The 17,800-nt window shown below is 40.0% G+C and overlaps 1 protein-coding gene across 1 annotated transcript; it reads left to right on the top strand.

Moving 5' to 3' along the window:
* Window positions 1-6,423: 6,423 nt before the first annotated feature.
* On the top strand, window positions 6,424-9,336 carry LOC145736709 (uncharacterized). The gene is made up of 4 exons (XM_081991124.1): window positions 6,424-6,937; window positions 7,017-7,227; window positions 7,300-7,576; window positions 9,013-9,336. The coding sequence occupies exons 1-4, from the start codon at window positions 6,928-6,930 to the stop codon at window positions 9,334-9,336; spliced, it is 822 nt and encodes a 273-aa protein (XP_081847250.1). The 5' UTR covers window positions 6,424-6,927.
* Window positions 9,337-17,800: the final 8,464 nt, after the last annotated feature.

Genomic DNA, 17,800 nt, shown 5'->3' on the forward strand with positions numbered 1-17,800 from the left:
GACTCTCTCTACGAGGGGGTGGTGGGGGTGTGTGTGTGTGAGTGTGCGTAAGGCCTCCTGATGTGCCGCCAAGCGGAACCCGCTCGATACGAGCAGGGAACCCCTATGTCCGACAAGCCCGAAGGATTTACTTTACAGCAAGCCCCCTTGGAGTGTCGCCAAGCGAAACCTGCTCGATACGAGCAGGGAACCCCTATGACCGACACGCCCTAAAGGACTTACTTTAGGTACTGAAAGGGTCAAGAGTCCCGACGGTCCACCACTGGGTTGCGTAAGGACTCTAGTCTGTTCAGCCTGGATTTCCAGGAAGGTATCGAGCCGTCCGGGCACTAGAAGTTCGGACTGATGCTCGATAGACCGACCCAGAGACCAGTAATCTTCGATGGCTTGAGACGCTGATTAAATACTCGTCTCATGACCCCAATTTGCCGGTCTCGCTGATTCGGCAGTGCACTGGGGGAGACCGGGGCCAGACTAGGTAACGGAACATGGTGCAACTTATGTTATTCGTGACAATATATATATGCATTTCGACATATACACCTCCGACTCGCATAGTTTAACATTCGCACACGCCTCCAAACGGAGGCGAATTCGAAAATCGGAGGCCAATACGAATCGACCTTAATAATTTCTCAGGATGTCTCTCTGACCTCCTGGAGGCCGTACGCAAAATTTATGTCGGAGGCCATTTTAGCAATACATATACAGTTATACAATGTAGTTCACGAAAATTCCACCACGTGGCGGAGCGATCTCATACGTTTATACAAACGACACATGGCCTGTGCGGCATCAACTCCGCATAAAATACCGCTAAGCCGACTCAAAAAGCGGCAACACCGCGGCATAACTCACTGGAGGCCAGTTGATCGAGCATATACCAAATTTCGTAGTTGCATATAGAGAGTGAGGGGTTGGAGGCCAAATGATCGAGAGTACATAACGAATTTGAAGGCCACTCAACTTATATTAATATATACTGGGCGTCCTAACTAGTTTGCTGTCTTATACAGAGTGTCGCACCAATATCGGCTTCATTAATTGAATGTGTGATCTTTTAAAAGTTATGTATGAAACTAAAGCTGACTTGGCATACTCATTTAGAATATTTTAGAGAGAGGAACTTTATTCATGTCGGAAGTAGAGACCAACTGGTTGACTTCATTTTTTAATTCTGTCTATTATAAGTTTTCGACTTTGATAGTATTGCGCTAACTTGGAAAGGAACCAAAATTTAAATATTTTCGACCTTCTTTTGAAACAGCAAAATTTATGGTTATTTTGTGAACTTTATCAAGAGACAGAAATTAAACTTTCTACCGTGGTTTGTATACTATTTTATTTTCAACCATTTATCAAAATCTCATCAACTTTTAATAAATCATTCGGTTGAAATATTGATTGCTAATCTCTAACAATAAGGTAGTAGGTACGAGTAGTTATGACTTCAACCATAATAAACGACTGGTGATTTGTTTACTATCTTGACAACGCCATTATTGTGCTATTCTGCCTTTCATATTTGGAGCTGAAACGTCTCTTAAAGTGCTTTTAACATGGAGATTTCTGAAGACGCAGATGTTACTCATCATCACCTGAGCTGCGAGCTGTTGCAGAGGTGGCGGCACAGTCTCTTAACTATAAAAAGTAAGCTCAGATATGACAAAACGCATATTGATCTTATTCACCCTGGAAAGTGACATTTACCCGGGTGAAAGTAAAGCAGGTAATTTACATCTTTCCACCTGGTTTACACATAAGAAATAACGTTATTAAATACCTGGTTGAAAATAAAAGTAATTCCTTTATTAATTACAGAATACAGCATACGAAAAATTGTACTAGACGTTTTTGCATACAACCTAGATTAATTAATAGCTGGGAACATTTTAGAACTTTAGTTGTGTCATATACAATAATAGGTCTGAATGGTATCTCAAAACACACGTTTGGAGATTTTTAAAATTTAAAAATTGCTACCCATGTTTCGAAATTTTTAAATTACGGTGTATTTTTGAAAGATGTCTTCTGTTTAGAATTCTAATAGTAAAAGGTTAAAATTTAATTCACAAACTTGCAAGCGTAATGTCTATTTTAATATTACATTTTATGGTGTTGCACCTTAATTCGAACACTTCCACCATTAGGAGAATTGACTAGTAGGAGTGCAGTTTTTGAAAAGTAACTTAGAAGGATAACCAACTTAAACATATCTAACTAATTAGCTTTTACTGTTTTAAAGTCTTAGTGTTGTGCAAAATTTCAGTATTTTGTTGTACAAAAATGTCAGCCAAAAATGTAAAAATTGTCAAATGGACAGAAGTAATTTTTTACTTTTTTACGTTCATTTATTTTGACAGTAATTATGTACTAGGTTAAGAGCCAGTAAAATAAAAGTATAGTAGTAAAAGTATACCATTCTTGAATGGATTGCTATAAAACTTTTAGACAATATTGTTTGAATACTATTTAGTAGCTAATATCAAAGAATAGCTATTTAACAAAACAGACAGTTGAAAAGAGAAAGCGAAGGACTTATATCTTACAAAGATTAATAGGCGAACTTAAAACACTTTGACTCAAAAGAAGTAAACAATGATTATAAAAAATTAGTTTATATTATATTTGATTCTGAAAATTGGATGCAATTTTCATTTCAAAGAAAGAGACAACCGGCAACATGTTTCCTACCAAAGGGAAACCGAGGTCAGCCAAAAACATCACCCCATCATCAAAGAAATTATGTCCCTTCTTGTTAAAATATTTAGGCATTTCACATTTTTTTTGCATGTTGAATTTGAATTAGCGCCATGCGCATTGCATACTGCTGCAATAAAAAATAACAATAAGCTTCAAATAACAACATTTTAAGACAAGTTAATATACAGTGTGCTGCACCTGAAAACCCTCGGATGCATACGGATTTACATCTTGCCCAATTGAAAAAAATAAGTGTCAGTTGGAACAGACTGTCCCAGAAAATTGTGGTGTAGAAAAGATTTACTTTAAAATTTAACACCCTGTATACTAAGGCAATCATTCCTTTATGTGGCACTCTGAAGATAAAATGTAAACATTTAATAATACAGTTCTAAATTATTATGTTTTTAAACAAACTGTAAGAACTAGTTATTTGCCATAGCCTTTTTTATATGGTTCGACAACAAATTTATAACTTTTATTTATTTTGAAGTGTGCATATCCCATAAATATGCCCAATTTGCTAAAAGATGGCATGCGTTTTAGCAATAGACAACATGCTCTACTAAAAGATGGCATGGCCATCTTGCCAATAGATGACACTCGCAAAGTTGCATTGGTTCTCAGTTTCTTCCAAATATAGCTAATTCCCTCTCTCTCTTCACACTGATTTCCGGCTGCCATACTCGAAATAAACTTTGGTCCATATTTATGGCAGGTAGTACATCAGTTTCATTGAGAATAACTTGTTTTTGGACGAACTATACTGGTTTAAATTCCATCAAATATTTTGACCTTTCGCCTGGGGGTTCATTTTTAACTTTTTTAGACTTTTTATAGGTCGTCATCTATTGATAGTTTTACCTTATTTCATTTTGTGAATAGTTTTTTTCTTTATAAGAAGGATTAGTTATATGCTGAATTAAATCTAAATTTAAAGCAGACATTTTATTCCAAGTTTTGTCGATTTTTTTTTACCCGAAAAGGATCACAAAAGGCATTTTGACATAGTTTACATAAATGAAAAAGTGCAAGTCAAATTCCTTGACGTTCACTACTTATTATTGATGGTGTTTTTTGCCTGATATTAGACAGTTATTGGTAAGGTTACGTTTTTAAACTTTTTCTTCATATTGGCACATGAATATATGTATTAGACTCGGCAAATAGTTTTTGTCTACAAGCATCAAATAATAATGCATTTTTTTTACTTTGGTACTATGAAAATTACATTTGTTGATTTTTTTGTAACAAATCAGTTGAAAGACACTAAAAGTTCCTGAAAAACGAAAATTTTAGTGTATAAACTGAACAAATTTTTGAACAAATTATAGGCAAGGCTTTTTTACGCTAAAATGTTACTTGGTCGTCAAACAAAAATGACAGGCTTTTTTAATATATAAGCGTTATAAGTTAGAACGTTCTTTAATTTGCCACTCTAAAAACTATAATTTGTTTCCCCAAAAAACTAGAATTTAAAGTTTTAAACAAACAATAGGAAAATTTCCTTTTTAACGACCTATTGAAAAATTGAGGACACAAAAATGACCCAACTCAATAAACATTGTTAATCTAAGGAATAAATCACGTATATAAAATAATAACAATATTGATTTTAAATACTCAAGGACTGGTATTATAATTAAAATGAGATAGTTTAGAAATGCAAGTCAAAGTGAACATAATAAATTAATAAACGATTTATAATCATATTGCAATGTTTGACAAAACTTGTTCAACCATATATTTTATCAATTTGCTTGAGTTAAGTTAAAAAAGAAACAAAAATCAATATTGATGTCATTATATTCAGTTACTGTCAGACATGTGTCTAATATTAGAATAAATAACGCAGAAACTATACGATCAGTATATAATATAGAACACCAAAAACTGTCTAATGTGGCTCCTGTAGCGATCGAAAAACAACGTAAATACGGCTGGCCTGAATAGTAAAATACGCTTCCTGTTCCAAGAAATCTATTTTTAGCTGTCAAGGCCTAATCAGTCGGCGAACCAGACAGATAAAATTGGCAACTGTGTCGGTGACGCCTGCGTCGGTTCTACATGGCGCTGTATATTGCGCGGAGGCCAGTTAACCGCAGCATCGTGGAGGCCGGTTACATTTAAACCCATACCGTATATACAACTTTTTTCCTTATAGTTTTTCCTTACCCCTCTGCTGTGCCCATGAAAAACCTTGAATTATGAAGCGTAATCATGCAAAATACATTCCTGTAACTATGGCGGTTATAGTGGAGGCTTGGGCGCCTGGGTTATGTATGGAGGCGACTAAGATAGAAATGCATGCATATATACCAGGTGTCCAAGAGCACCCTGGACATAGGAAATTAACATGGGAAAACGGTTTTGATTTTTTTGCGCTTGTACGGTTGATTTGATTGAAAAATCGTAATAATGAAAGTTGTAGTACCTATCACGGACTAGTTTTCTGTATTTTTTTCGGATCTCTAACTTGAGCCCTTTCGTCGTAAAACACGAACAAAAATGAGAAAATTTAAACTTTTGGCCTGGACTGTATAGGCGGTTGTCGGGCAACGGGTAAACAGATCATTGTTGCGGGTACGGTTGCTCGGCAACCGCTTATACAGTGCAGGTAAAAAGTTAAAATTTTAGCATTTTTATTCGTGTTTTACGACGATAGGGCTCAAGTTAGAGATCCGAAAAAAATACAGAAAACTAGTCCGTGATAGGTACTACAACTTTCATTAATACGATTTTTCAATCAAATCAACCGTACAGGCGCAAAAAAATCAAAACCGTTTTCCCATGTTAATCTCCTATGTCCAGGGTGCTCTTGGACACCTGGTATATATGGGTTATCTTATTTTATTTGACAATATATTGACACTTTATTCTGCTAACGATTTCAAGTATGTTTCATGAATTAACTATATATATTTTATTTTTATTCATAATATGTATATCTACCTGCAACGGTTTTCGAGATATTGACGTATAAAAAATGACATTTTTACATTTTGGAATATCGCAGCTCCTAAGCAGAGCTCCTCAGTTAGAACAAAATGGCTTGCATGTTCCTATCTTAACTATTTCTGGTGTATACTAAAGGTCATACTGCAAAATTTGACAAATGTCAATTTTCATATAAAAGTAAGATAGAAACATATGCAAGCCGTTTTGTGCTAATATCAACCGTTTACCTGCTACGGCCTTCCAAATACTAAAAATTTCAATTTTTAATGGTAAATATGTCAAAACGACAAAATGTACAGATAAACTTTTTAGAAGAAAATTTATCGAGACCAAGTAGCAGAATCGGTTTTAGGAAGAAAAATGATGGTATCTTTTGCTTTATGTGACGGAGTATGAAACTTTAAATGCCAAGCGTAGCAAAACTGTGAATTAATAGTTAATAGTACAGTAGCGACTATTTACTTTATGCCCTAATTGCCAAAGTATAAGACGGCAGAAAGTGACTATTATTAATTCCATTACGTTCACGAAACGGCCACTATAAAGTTATAAGCTTAAAAATCTAATAGCATTTTCTATTGGTGATCGTTTAGAGTATTTCCGTCCTGCTCTATACAATTTCATTAAACAATGCAGCACAATACGAGTTTCGCTATAAACATAACAATGGAAACGTCATCAATTTCAAAAATTATTGAATTCATAACACCAAATCAATTATTAGAAAATGATGGGACAATTTTTAATACAAAATCACTAATGGAAGCAAACTGTTTTTTTTTCTTGATACCTGAAATCTTATTTTTCTATTGTTAGTTGATTTGGTTATGAATGCATATTCCCTTTTAAGGTAACATTTCCGGAAGTAACTAACTTCAGGATTTTCGCGCCAAGCATCCAGCAGGAGTAGGAGAAAAAAGACCGACCTGCAGTCTGCAGTTTGAAGTAACGGATAGATCATTTCTTTCCGAATTGTCGAGCTTTATAGATGTGATAGATTTTTTATCCATTAGCATCCAAGCCATATTTTGTTGAAAGACATTTTTTGCCCAACGATTTCGATCTGAAAGCGATTCCACACGATTTGCGATTATTATTTTTTTACAGAGTCTATTTAGTCGATTTTATTTTTATTTGTTAATAATTTGTTGTCTAGATTTTTTTCAGTTAGATTCAGGAATCCCCCCAGAGCCATGGAACCAGCAAGGAGGAAGCGACCAAGGTTTTGCCATAACGGCTACTTCTACAAATTACGAGCAAATCGTAATGGTAATCGGTGAGTACTCAAATATTGGTTCAGAATCATAGAACCCCCACAAACTATTATTAAATTAACCATTGTTTTCTTTGAATAGGTACTACACCTGTAGCCAATACCCTCACACTGGATGTTCAGCTTCAGGAAAAGTACAAGCCGAAGGAGAATTCCAGGACATCAATCCCCACCCACAACCATCCAAGAGTCGACGGAGCAGCAGCAGCCCAACTTTTGAGGACTCAGCTAAGGAATGACTGTACTGTGGAGAGAGGAAACCTCAAGAACATTTACGATAGAATTGCCTTAAAGTAGGTGTACATAAATTATATTTTTATATTATAAATAAGAAAAAAAATGTAATAATCTGATTTTTCTTGCAGCAATGTCGAAGGAACTGAATTGGTGACATTCAACTCCATCAGACGTTCAATGAGGAGATGGCGGCGGATTAACACACCACACATTCCCCAAGCCAAGTACAGCAACTGTGCTAGTGGTTTGTTTTTTTCAGGATCTGTGAATGCTGGAGACGCTGAGGCTATTATATTTGGAAACGCCGACTTTCTACAGAACTTCGTGGACTTTACCTTTAAAGCTGTACCGAGAGGACCAAGATTTTCCCAGATACTAACCATTTTTGGAACATGCATGGACCATGTAAGTTTCATTAAGTTTTTTAAATTGAATTATTTTGTAAGTGTGTTTAATAATAATATTACTAAAATATTACACACCTTGCTTGAAATGTGACATAATTTTTAAAATTAAAAAAAAACATTTTCTGTATGAAATCAAAAATTTTTGTCACATTCTAAATGTTAATTCCCAACAAGGCTGAGATAATTGTGATATCAATTTCATGGAATATACACTGTATTACAAGACTCACAGATAGCCCACTGGCATGTTATGTTGTCATTGTCATACAGGAAATTTTTCACTAGATATAAAAATTATGGTTAAATATTTTATTTTTCCCCCCAAAAACCCGCTTCACAACCCATCCAATGAATTTTTGTACGAACGAACTAAAATGACAAGAATTACTGAACGACTAACACAACTACAGACAAAATGGAACAACAACCCCCAGAACTGACCATAATAAACCCTATTTCCCTTCAAAGACCAACTCGACAATCCCGTTTCACGTCTCCCCACTCTACTCTGTTGGAGCATTTCAATTAAGTGTAAAAACATCTGTATGTATGTAAATATTAGTGTATATAGACATTATTGGTTATGTTAATTAAGTGTGTTGACCAGAAATTTATTTTTTTTTCTCTCGCATGTACCATGGGCAGAAAGGGCCACGCGGCCGATAGCCCTTTTAACTGTACCTCGGTATTGTGAAATAAATATTGTCACGAATAACATAAGTTGCACTATGTTCCGTTACCTAGTCTGGCCCCGGTCTCCCCCAGTGCACCGTCTGAATCAGCAAGACCGGCAAATTGGGGTCATGATGTAGTATTTAATCAGCGTCTCAAACCATCTAGATTACTGGTCTCTGGGTCGGTCTATCGAGCATCAGTCCGACTTTCTAGTGCCCGGACGGCTCGATACCTTCTTGGAAGCCCAGGCTGAAAAGACTAGAGTTTCTTACGCAACCAAGAGGTGACCGTCCGAACTCTTGACCCTATCAGTACCTGAAGTAAGTCCTTTGGGCGTGTCGGGCATAGGGCTCCCTGCTCGATCGAGCGGGGTTTCGCTTGGCGACACTTCAAGAGGGCTTGCAGTGCCTTAAGTAATCCTATCGGGCTGGTCGGACATAGAGGCACCCTGCTCGTATCGAGCGGGTTCCGCTTGGCGGCACATCAGAAGGCCTTACGCACACACACACACACACACACACCCCCACACAACCCCCTCGTAGAGAGTGTCCCATGTGCATCCCGCCTGCAGCGGTGCTGCGGCCCTCTTAAATCTGGGGGTAAGAATTGGTTAAGTGTTATCTTCAGTATAAAATAAAGAAGACATACTTGAGCTACGATTGTTGTTTCTCTTCCTGCGCTACCCCCAAAACGTGACATGGTGGAGGCGCCTTGTTGAATCCCGGGGCTACTGATCTCCATATCCGGGGCCACACCCAGCCGTACGCCCCAACAGGAATGAGAAAAGCGTACAACTTGAGATCGGCAAACCCTAGCAGCCACACCCAAACTCCAGGGGGTGGCAAAACTAAGCCCCGTCACCCTCTCGACTCGGGGCCCGACGTGCCACAAATACTGTATATTAATACTGTTGTAAATGACTATTACGTACCGGCGATCATCGACACAGGCGCGGAGCTAAATGTGATAAGCCATCTCCTAGTCAACAAAAAACATAGAATCAGAGACCCACCCACGTTGCTTTTCGCCATTGTTCGCCTAGGCGAAACAATGGCATCACTGGAGCTCAGAGGAACTACATGAAAAAATTAGAAATTAAAGCAACAATATTAGAGAATACACCACAACCCCTCATTGTGGGCGTGGAATTCTTAAGACAAATGCAGGCAGCAATTTGCTTAATATCTAATACACTCACCCTAAATCAGGACTTGGTGTTAACGCTCGGGGGAAAGCGAAAATCTGCACCCAAAAAACCAGGCATAACAAGAAGCTGGACAGAGGTGGTCCAAGAAATGCCGGGGTCCATCTTCAGTCTTCCGAGCAGCACTGCATGGGCCGTTGCAGTCTCTTCGGCTCCCAGTAGAGATAGAGGAGTGGGAAAAGCCATCAGGGACCATTTGGCTGATTACAACACAGAAAAGCTACCCATAGGGAGCGTGGTCAGTTTGTTTAAGAAAAACAGACATACCCTACAGATGATAGTAAAAGAAGAGGGTAGCGAATATATCCCTACTCATACGCTCCAACATTGCTGTATGAAATTGAAAGATTGGGCAATACGAAATAAAATAAGTAAGGTGGCTATACCTAGATTGACATCCGCAAACAGCGAGTCAGATTGGGAGAAGCTTAAAGACTTGCTGTATGAGACTTTCAAGGAAACAAGTGTGACGGTGCTGGTTTCAAAAAATAGAGAACCCCGACCAAGAAACCAGCTCCTGGAACACCCTGCCGAACTACATAGAAAACGATGACCGCTTGATAATTAAGTTGAAAGCAAAGGAAGATTACACTCTGAAGCCAGGAGAGAAAAAATCCATCAAAACTGAACCAGAAATACCCTTATCTACAGAAATGTTGTTATTACAAAATGAGGGATGGCTAGTACGCAACAACCTACTATGCAACCTAGAAAGAGCCGAAAACTCTATATCATTGACCCTCGAGAACATAGGGCCAACTAGAAGGGTTATTTACAAAGACACAACGGTGGCACGGCTAGAAGAGCCCAGTGGTTTGAGCACCACAGCACTCTTTACAACACAGAGAATAGACGATGAAGTGGTGACATTAGAAGACCACATTAGGGATAAGCAGTTCAAAAGGGAACTAGAGAGTCTACTGGTTGAATATGAGGATGTGTTTTGCAAGTCACCAAAATATATGGGCAAAACACAACTTATAGAGCACAAAATAGAAGTGACAGAAGATAAACCAGTAAAATGCCGCACCTTATAGAGTCTCACAATCCGAGCGAGAATCATTGACACACAAATAAAAGAAATGCTCAATTGCGGAGTAATAAGACCATGCCACTCGCCGTGGGCAAGCCCCGTTGTACTGGTGAAAAAGAAAGATGGCACCACGAGGTTCTGCGTGGATTACAAAAGAACTATAAACCCGGTCACCAAAAAGTCGTGTTACCCGATACCACAAATCGATAACATTCTCACATACATGGGAAATGCCAAGTATTTTACAACTTGGACATGTTCTCGGGTTACTGGCAGATTCCTATAGAAGAGTCGTCCAAACAATACACAGCTTTCACGGCACAGGGACATGGATCATACGAATTCAACGTGTTAAGCATTGGTCTATGCAATGCACCAGCAACCTTCCAACAACTTGCAGATAAGATATTTAGGGACTTAAAGTGGAAGGACATACTAATATATCTAGATGATATTATTATGTTATTCAGAAAACGTAGAGGAACACTTAGCAAAATTATAAAAGTGTTCCAGAAAAATGAGAGAAGCCAATCTGACCTTAAAAACCGAGTAAATGCGAATAGTTTACAGGAAAAGATAAGGATTTTGGGCTACACAGTAAGCAAAGAAGGAATAAGCCCAGAGGAAGAAAAACTTGCAGGGATTAAGCAATTCCCCACACCAAAGAAAACAAAGGACCTACAAAGCTTTTTGGGATTATGCAATTTTATAGGAAATTTATAAAGGACTTACGCGGTATTGGCAAGGCCCTTACAGGAGCCCAAAAAAGAACAAATTCTGCTGGGGTGAAGATCAGGTGAAAGCATTTGAGCTGCTGAAAGAAAAACTTACGTCAGCCCCAGTATTAAACATTATAATCCTAATGTGGGATGTACAATGCACACGGACGCCTGTATAGACGGGATAGGGGCAATTCTGCTCCAAGAAGGCAGTGACGGTCAAGACCACCCGATAGCCTATATAAGCCGGGCCTTGTCAAAAGCTGAGAAGAACTATTCGATCAGCGAGCTGGAGCTATTAGCAGCAGTCTGGGGGATGACCTACCTAAGGCATCTAATCTATGGACACCCTGTAAAAATCGTAACAGATCATCACGCATTATGTTGGATTCACAATGTGAAAGATCACTCAAGAAGATTAGCACGTTGGGCTCTCAAGTTGGCAGAATTTGACTACACGGTAGTCTACAAAAAGGGCAGTAAGCACCAAGATGCGGACTGTCTATCACGAAACCCGGTAGCAGGGTGGAGCAAAGTCGAATTAGATGATTAGACGATATACCCACTTTACGATATCACGTTAGACATAGGAGAATTGCAGAATAAAGATAAGGACATACTAGAATTAAAATCAGCAATAAGCAACCCCGAATCAACAAACGTCGACGCACTGACACGACGGAAAATAAAGAATTTTAGGCTGAGGGAGGACGTTCTGTATTGAGCAACACAAACGAAGGAAGGACTGGAACACGCACTCGTGATACCCCGGTCACTTAGGGAGGAAATTTTGTGGGAAGCTCACAACGCTCCTACCAGCGGACATATGGGGGTAACAAAAACCATAAGTAGACTTACTCCCAAATATTATTGGGATTCTATGACTAAGGACGTCAGGAATTACATTAAAGGATGTAGGGACTGCCAAGCAAGGAAAGGGCCAACAAACGATAAGCCATTAGGGTTACTCCAGCCAATAAAAGTGGGCAAAGTATTTGATAAGGTAGGAATAGACCTACTGGGACCATTCCGGAGGAGTAACCAAGGCAAGACAACGATAGTGGTGGTAACAGACTACGCGTCAAGATACGCCATCACAGCGGCCCTGCCTAACGGGAAGGCAGGACCTGTGGCAAAGTTCCTATTAGAACGTGTAATACTAATTCACGGCGTTCCTAGAAGCATCCTCAGCGATAGAGGCAAGGTATTCCAATCCGAACTAGTGCAGGAACTACAACAGATTATGGGTCTGAAAAGCACTTTTACAACGGCATACCACCCCTCGTGCAACGGCCTAACTGAACGCTAAATACTGCAACACAGAGCAGACAGATTGGTGCACGTATCTGCCTTTCGTGACATTTGCATACAATACGGCCAAACAAGAGACGACACGTTTATAGCCCATTTCAACTAATATTCGCGAGGCATCCCACACTCCCACTGGACGCCACCCTTTTAGAAACTGAGGACGAATCAAACACGAACGAATTACGAGAGAAGGCTTTACTGTTAAGAGCAATTGCTGCGGATAATATCCACAAAAAACAAGAGAAGGACAAGGACATTTATGATAAATACCACAGAAATGGTGAATTTGAGGTAGGAGATAGGGTGAAAATATTTATCCCAATCAGGAAGGTGGGAAAAAGTGAGAAATTGCTGCTACGATGGTTCGGTCCCTACAGAATAACAAAAAAAACTCAGTGAGGTTAATTACGAAGTAAAACAGGAAAAAGGAAAGAAAACGGATATAGTACACATAGGGAGGATTTTACCATTCTATGATGAATGGACATTGGGGACATATCCGATGTAGATTCAGACGTAGAATGCAGGGAAGAGGAACAATGACTAGCACGAGTCGGTCGGCCTACATGGAACAGAGACAGTAATAAAAACAATTTTTGTAGGCCCGGCACGGCGGATACCCAACATGTGGAAGTATCAGCTGGAGCAACGTGGAAAACACTACCGGAAACGATACTTTATGAGGGCACTATTCCATTGACATACGTTATCCCCTGGTTAGAACCTGAACTAAGCCCGGAACCAGGGTTCAGACGTGTAGATAATTGCGGGAGCAATGACCAACAGTTATACTGCAGGGCCAAAAAACACTTGGAAGAGTTAGAAAAGGCAATAGATATAGAGATGGACAAGTACAAAGCAGCTTGGTACCAGGAGTGGACAGAGTCTGGGAAGACAAAACGTCAGAAACGAACGTTCTCACTAGGATTCATTGCGGACGGGCTTAATTACTGCTGCGGGGTAGCAACCCAGGAAAAACTTGATTCAATGTCCATGGAAGAGGGTAAACTGGAAGCACATATAAATGCCCTACATGGTACTATGAGTAATACGCTGAAATTAATCAGCACACGTTCTGAAGAACAGAAACGCTGCCAGGAAGAAACCAACATGGCAATCAAGACTACAGAAAACAGGGTGCACATATTAGAGGAATTCCTAAACGAGGTTCGGAAAAGGGAAACAGCAGGAAGGGAATTAGCGACAGGGTCTCTAGAGGCAAACATACAAGCAAATCTAGGGATGGCTAGGAAAATGATCTTACTAATTAGGAGAATGCGGAGCCAATCCGCAATACAAGAATGTAGACATAAACATATACCACTGTCACTAATTCAACCTGAGACGTTAAGGAGCGATCTAAATAAAATAAAAAACGAAATAGGGAAAGACAACGTCGATTTGGCTATATCCAGCTTGGCATCATACTTCCGTATACCAATAAGCGAGTGCACCTTCTCCGGGGAACAGCTGGTGGTACACGTCAAGGTACCAACAGTAACAAGAAACCATCAGTGGCAGCTATTCCAACTCCAGACAAACCCATTCGCATGGCAGGGTCAGACATGCACATTAAAGCACTCTCCACTGATGATGGCCGTAGCTAATAACCAGGGAACCACGGTCCTAAAAGAAATCACAGGCATTGCACTACACGAATGCAAACCATTTCAAGATAGGTTGTGCTACTTACCAAGGTTCTCGGGCGACCAAACGCAAGGCCCTTCGTGCGCTCGAAAACTGTTTCATGGATCCACAGTGGAAGACATAGCGGAACATTGCCCCATGCATTGCCACCAGTCGAACCTAATGATCATATCAGAAACAGGGTCCGAAGAATTCCTCATCACGCACCAAAAAACTAACACGACAATCAGCTGCCCTAAAAGCACCACTAAACTCGGGGAGGAAATGTTAAGACTACCAGGAGCATTAAAATCAACTTACCATGCAAATGCCAGCCAATATTAGTAGACAAGGACATTGTCATCCAAAAACGATTTCCTTGCAAAGACGAAGAAAATCCAGCTTCCATACGGCACATACTACCAGCTGCATGGACTAACCTAAAAACATTCGTGTTAAAACCATCAGATAACCAGGCATTTTTACCTACCTTCCATAACCTATCAGAATGCCTAAACAGTAACTGGACCACAAACCTGCCACATTTCAACCTAACCTAACCTAACCTCAGAAAAAGAAGTAAGGTTAAACATGGACATTGAATGGGAAAAACAGGAACACCTCGCCCACGTGGAAATACACCAGGGCAACCACTCCTTCATGTTCACGTGGAACATAGTCCTATCAATAGCGGTAATTTACTTACTATTACGGAGACCAACATTACTCGCATTAGCACAGACAGCCCACACGGAAAACGGAGCCCCCCAAGCATCCGAAGGGGGCACGCGGGAGTACTGGCTGGGCGTGACAACGTGGCTAATCGGAGGACTAATAATCGGCGTTATATTATACGGTTTGCTGAAACACTACCTTACCTCCCGTAAAAAACACAAATCACCCCGTCAGAAGACCAAAACTGAAGGCCTAAGGCAGAAAAGCCAGGAAAATTTAGAGATATCAGTATGGCGGCAGAAGGACGCCATCAGGTACCAAGAACCTTCATGTTGAAAATAGACGAGTCGACAGAATTAGGAAAGACATTGACCGAAGGTGTGGCTCTTCAACTAGAGCGACAGCTGACAGAAAACGCGCGCACAGTAGACGAGCAATAAGCCAGGTCACACAAATTTGACATAGAACAAGAAAACAACTAGATAGGATAAAGATATATTTAGGACTAGAGATAAAAAACAGTAAATACTAATAATATATGTGTAAAACAGGTCGCCGAAGGCGAGGGGTAAAGGTGATCAGGCAGATCTGACCACAAAAAGACCCCTCGCGGAGCAGGACATGCGTGTCCGGGTAGCTGGGGGGCCAATCACCGAACTGCACTTTGAAGATGTACACCTCCGGTGCAACTCCCTTAAAAAGAAAAAACGATGATGAAATGGCAGGAAACGATTGGCAGCCCCAAACTGGCTCCTAGAACAACATACTTGGGACAAATCAGGACGGACGGAATGCAGGAGACGCAGCACCCGGGACCGCAACCGCCGTCGACCGCAGGGGAAGCCTTGAAAACACGGGGCTAAAAGAAGAAAGAGAAGAAGGAAAAAAAAGAGAAAAATAAGAAAAGCGGGAAAAAGTAAACTTACCTGACTCCATTATTCTTGTTCTTACACTTCGGCGACCAGTTGAACAATAAAATAAGTTGTAAGGGTAACATTTTGCGTAAGTAGGGTGCAAACTCAGTATATTTCATAAATAAGCTTACATAGTCTAAACAATAAGTATAAACAATAAAACATAACTTACAAAACACTTATTTAAGCAGGTTGACCAAACCGTTACGCCCTCTCCCGCAAGGACAGCACAACCTAGGAACCCACGAAACGAGCGACCATCAAGCGCACCTCGAAGATGACAAGGAAAGTCAACAGAGGGCGCCACAACCCGCGAACTGAGTAACGGGTGCTCTGGCGCACAGGAAGACAAGCCAACGCGGGACAAGGCCGCCCTCCACGAAGGAATGACAGATTCCAGGAAAACCGCGGAGGGGACAACAAGAGGGGCATAGTAAACTGGAATTAAGAAGGGTCACACATTGTCAATAAAGCCATGCGGCACGTAGGTTATATAGTTAAGTTAGGGTTAAGTGTCCGGGGCGAACACTCTTCAGAGGGGGGAGATGTCACGAATAACATAAAGTGCACTATGTTCCGTTACCTAGTCGGGCCCCGGTCTCCCCTAGTGCACTGTCTGAATCAGCAAGACCGGCAAATTGGGGTCACGATGTGGGTATTTAATCAGCGTCTCAAGCCATGGAAGATCACTGGTCTCTGGGTCGGTCTATCGAGCATCAGTCCGAACTTTCTAGTGCCCGGACGGCTCGATACCTTCTTGGAATCCAGGCTGAAAAGACGAGAGTTCTTACGCAACCCTGAGGTGACCGTCCGAACTCTTGAACCTATCAGTACTTGAAGTAAGTCCTTTGGGCGTGTCGGTCAAAGGGGTTCCCAGCTCGTATCGAGAGGGTTTCGCTTGGCGACACTTCAAGAGGGCTTGCAGGGCCTTAAGTAAATCCTTTGGGCGTGCCGGACATAGGGGACCCAGCTCGTATCGAGAGGGTACCGCTTGGCGGCACTTCAGAAGGCCTTACGCCCATTCCCCCACACCCACGCATCGACACACCCCCTCTCAGAAAGTGTTCCATGCGCGTCCCGCCAGCGGCGGTGCTAGCGGCCCTCCTAGTCTGGGGGTAAGATCTATTTAGTGTAATCGAAGTAATAAATAAAGACCACATACTTGAGCTACGATTGTTGTTTCTCTTCCTACGCCACCCCCAAAACGTGACAATATTACAAATAAGAGAACAGATACTCAGTTCCGAAGGCAGGAGAATACAGATCATCATATTGGCAAGACTATTTTAGAAAATAATCCTGATTTAGACATGATACATAGTTTCCCACTTAACTATATGCATTTAATCTGCTTAGGTGTGATGAAAAAAATACTGCTTCTTCTTTGTTTTGGAAAACCTGCTACTAAAATGTCATCTTTTAAGATATCCTTAATTTCAAAGGCTTTAATTTCATTATCAAAAGATGTACCAAGAGTTCAATAGAAAGCCCAGAAGTTTGAATGAACTGAAACGTTGGAAAGCCACTGAGTTTCGACAAATACTTCTTTATACTGGATCAATAGTATTAAAAGCTCATTTAAGTAAAGATCAGTATAAAAATTTCTTATGTTTACATGTTGCAGTGAGAATACTTTCAAACTAGATACAATCATTTATTAGATTATTGTGAAGATCTGTTACGCTACTTTGTTAAAACTTTCAAATTTTGTATGGAGTTGAAAACACTTCTCATGTTCACAACTTGCTACACATTACAGATGATGTAAGATACCATGGACCTTTAAATAATTTCAGTAGTTTTCCTTTTGAAAATTTTTTGCAAGAAATTTTGAAATCTCTAAGAAAAAATGAGAAGCCTTTACAGCAAATTGTAAAACGACATTCAGAAAGAATTCAGGTTTATAAAATTCATAAAACTTTTCCTTTATTTGAGAATCCTCATTTAAATGGGCCAATTCTAAATACAGATAAACTCTATGAACAATTTAAGTCATAACCTATTCTACATTTCGTTTAAAAACATCTCCTCCAGATAATTGTTGCATTTTACAAAATAAAGATAT

The sequence above is a fragment of the Ips typographus genome, linkage group LG12 (assembly GCF_016097725.1).
Source record: "Ips typographus isolate SLU linkage group LG12, UJ_Ityp_2.0, whole genome shotgun sequence".
Classification (NCBI taxonomy): Eukaryota; Metazoa; Arthropoda; class Insecta; order Coleoptera; family Curculionidae; genus Ips; species Ips typographus.

Coding starts and splice junctions, on each gene's coding strand:
- LOC145736709 (XM_081991124.1), top strand. Junction 7,228..7,299: donor TACGATAGAATTGCCTTAAA/GTAGGTGTACAT, acceptor TTTTTCTTGCAG/CAATGTCGAAGGAACTGAAT. Junction 7,577..9,012: donor TTGGAACATGCATGGACCAT/GTAAGTTTCATT, acceptor GGCCACACCCAG/CCGTACGCCCCAACAGGAAT.